General features: G+C 37.2%; 1 protein-coding gene across 1 annotated transcript; it reads left to right on the plus strand.

The window, feature by feature from the left end:
• The first annotated feature begins 289 nt into the window (after positions 1–289).
• Positions 290–2,230, plus strand: LOC147811901 (uncharacterized). Its single transcript, XM_087162274.1, has 2 exons — positions 290–415; positions 1,493–2,230. The coding sequence occupies exons 1-2, from the start codon at positions 290–292 to the stop codon at positions 2,228–2,230; spliced, it is 864 nt and encodes a 287-aa protein (XP_087018400.1).
• Positions 2,231–3,513: the final 1,283 nt, after the last annotated feature.

Raw genomic sequence — 3,513 nt, forward strand, 5'->3', positions numbered from 1 at the left:
CCTCCTGAAAAATTCTTCAGCGTTTTCAGAAGGCACAATCTAACTATGAACTTGTCTAGATGCCACTCGAGGTCGATTCATTTCAATGACTAATACTTCGCAAATGTGTTCTGCTTTCGTGAAAATTGCAGTAAACTTTTCAGAAGCATTGTTTTGATGAATTTGCAGCACATCTATCAATTTGACTACATAATCAGTTACTTCTTTTAGATCTATGTTTACTTTTCGCAACAGATAGCACACAGGTTCAAGTTTGGCAGAATAAGTAGCAATAACAGAAAGTGATACAATGTTTGTTGCGGTTGTAGCAGCTAATAAAAGTACATTAGCTTTCGCTTTGTTTTTGTTTGCTGTTTTTTCTGCAAGGCCCTCAAAAGCTTTAATAGTTGTAACAAACTTTTCAGAAAATCGTCTGGTACTCGTGTACTTTTCTGCCCAGCGTGTTTTAACGAGTGAAAAGATGTTAGGAATTTCTTTTCGTCTCAAGGCACTTTCTCTGAAAAGCTAATAATTTCCTTCGTTGTCCCTATTGTATTCAGTATTTCCTTAACGCGGTTTAAGATGTTGATCAAAAGATTCAATACATGATTGACACAATGAAAAAGCACAGCTTTAAGATATTTGTGTCGAATCAATTTTTGAACGCCACCTTCTTGGCCTGCCACAAACACGTTAGTAAACGGAACTACTGTCTGTAGTTATTTGTGTCTCAAAGTTAGTAGCTATGCCAGTGCTATCAATACAGTTTCTCGTGATACATTATATTTATGTACACTTTCTTTATTCTTTTTCTTTTTATTTCTCTTCTTCAATTTTTATGTATATAAGAAAATTCATTTTTTTATTGTTCATGTTTTTTTAATTTCATTTATTGTTTCAGTCAAAATTTTTATATGCATTATGTAATATGCAATTTTTTATAATAAATTCCCACTGATCAGGCTTGCTCACCGGATTGTGGCGAGCTGGACTGGTAGCCAGACGTGGATTATACGGGTAAGGGTTTTGCAAACCTAGGTACGTGTACACGCCTGGAGGAAAGGGAAAGAAAAGTTTCTCGTGGCAAAATTTGCAAGTAGTACAAGAAATTCGTACTTTTTTTTTAAATATCTGGTTAACAATGAAGAAATGAATCTTGAAAAAAATTAACAGATAAGTATATGTAATAGCAAAACAAAACGTAATTAACAGAATATTTGTAATTTTTAAAAAAAGATTTTGGGGAGGGGGTAGTTTGTTAGAGGGTTGCACCCCCTTTTATATTATTCTACCGGCGCCCTTGCTGACACCTATATTTCACAAAATTTATTTGGGTCCATGAATGAGAGATTAATAGATGTAATCGAAAACAAAGGATAGGTAATATATAAGCTGGATCCCACCCCTGGAGTATCTAAGAACAGATATCATCACGTTCTATGACAGTCTAAAACAGTTCAGTAGAGCCACATGGGGACTTTGTCCGAATATCTTGAAATTGATATACCTGCAGGCTATTGAAAAGAAAATCATTTATGGTGCCTCCGTGTGGTATAAGAATAAAGTTAAAGTAAACCAGAAGCTCCTAACTGTCCAAAGAATTCCATTGCTCAACATCACTAAATGCTACTCTACAACTAGCACGGAGGCACTACAAATACTTACAGGAGTCATACCTATTGACTTAAAAATTAGAGCAACTATTTCGATTAAACGACATACCTGGTCACCAGAGGAATTTAACGACAGCGATTATCAAACAGATGAACTTAAAAATTATATCCCTTACTCAGTCCCTGTGTATGACCCTACGAAGTTAAAGATCGTTAGTAGGGGTTTCGGCTCACCGAGGGGCGTTGGATACGAGTTCTACAGTGATGGCAGTAAGAAACAGGTGTCCAATGAAAGCACAGGAGCTAATGAAGATCGGGTGGGTTGTGGTTTCTTGGTGAAACTGGATAACCATACTATTTACGAACAGACCGCACGTTTAAATAATGAGTGTAGTATCTACTCCGCCGAACTTACGTCAATCAAATTGGCTGCCCTTTGGGCAAACAATAACAATATTGAACAATACACCATATTTTCTGACTCAAAGTCCTCGTTGCAGGCCCTTGAAAACCCAACCCCAACAGACCCCCTTGTAGAAGAAATTAAGGAAATTGTCCAAAACAAACAATGCTTATTCAATTGGATTAAAGCCCACTCGGGGGAGCCAAGCCTGGCAACGAGGAAGCAGATATTTTAGCCAAAAAGGGCACCTTATTGGGCGGGGTGGACTTTCACTACACCATAACAAAACCCCAGGTCAAACATAGACAGAGGCAGGTCAGTTGGATTTTATGGCAGGACAGGTGGAGCAGCTCTGCAAACGGGAGACACACACACTATTTGATACCTACAGTTAACGAACGTTTTTTATCCAGCGATTTTTACTTAAATCAGTTCTTAACTTCCGATGGTGTATTTGGCGATCACCAAGCTAGGATGTTTCAAAAATCCTCCGCATGCAAATATTGCGGTCACTATCAGACTATTAAACATCTGATGCTTGACAGTCAAAAAATTGCAACCATTAGGGGAAATAGTTTTGACAGAAGAGGCGACATAAGATCTTGGTGCAGGACTAATAAACAGAGGCAAATTATTAAAGACATAATTAAACGCACCCTGGAGGACGCACTCGCCCCTGATGACATTTTGGATCCGCTCTACACGAACTAAACTCAGTCCCGGTTGTTGGGCTGCCCGCCTGTTTGCTTCCCGTTATTTTGACAACGTTTTATTGTTTTATCTATCTCATTCGCTTTTTAATTCTGTTTTAATCTATTTATTCACTACATTGTGCTTTTTAATTGGCTTATTTACATTGCCTTTCCTTGCTTTGCAAATTTTAGTGTCGCCTTTTAATTGTATTTGATAATTGTTTGTTTAAGCACTTTACATCTTCACCTCCTTTTGTTTTACATTTGAGATTTTCTTGGCTCCTTACGCCTTGTTCTTCTGTCTTACCTGTTGTCAATTTGTCATCGACTGTATTGGTTCTTTGACCTATATTAACTTAGGACCTCCGTTTACCTGTGACCTTTTAATGTTTTCTTATGTTCACTTCAGGTACACGTTTTTTTTTAATGGTTCATTTTATGTTTTACTGTTCTTGAATACATCAACAGTTTATACTTTGTGTCCTTTATATCCTGTCACAATGTTAATGATCGCTTTGGTTTAGCGACCCAACTTACTCCGTAATATTACTCGTTTTAATCCTATGCCTGCACATGATGCATTGTATGTCATACTGTACTTTCCTGCGATGTGTTGTAAAATTTTTCATTTGTGTCTTTGGCTCACTATAAGGGAAGCCCCGCCGGCTTCGGCACTATAAGGCGGGACTCTCGGAGCATTTTAATTATTTTACTGCTGTTGCCATCAGACTCTGTAATGTTTACATAATGTTACTCTGTAATGTTACTTTTAGTATTTTATGTACTTTTCTGTTTTTCTTGATTTTAATAAACATTTACCCGTATG

This window comes from Parasteatoda tepidariorum, chromosome 4, assembly GCF_982258835.1.
Source record: "Parasteatoda tepidariorum strain Cologne lab strain chromosome 4, Ptep-v5.0, whole genome shotgun sequence".
NCBI classification, from domain to species: domain Eukaryota; kingdom Metazoa; phylum Arthropoda; class Arachnida; order Araneae; family Theridiidae; genus Parasteatoda; species Parasteatoda tepidariorum.

Excerpts from the sequence above, each read along its gene's own strand:
- LOC147811901 (XM_087162274.1), top strand. The coding sequence starts at position 290 with ATGTTTGTTGCGGTTGTAGCAGCTAATAAAAGTACATTAGCTTTCGCT. Across the intron at positions 416-1,492 it reads ACTTTTCAGAAAATCGTCTG|GCTATTGAAAAGAAAATCAT; the intron begins GTACTCGTGTAC and ends ATATACCTGCAG.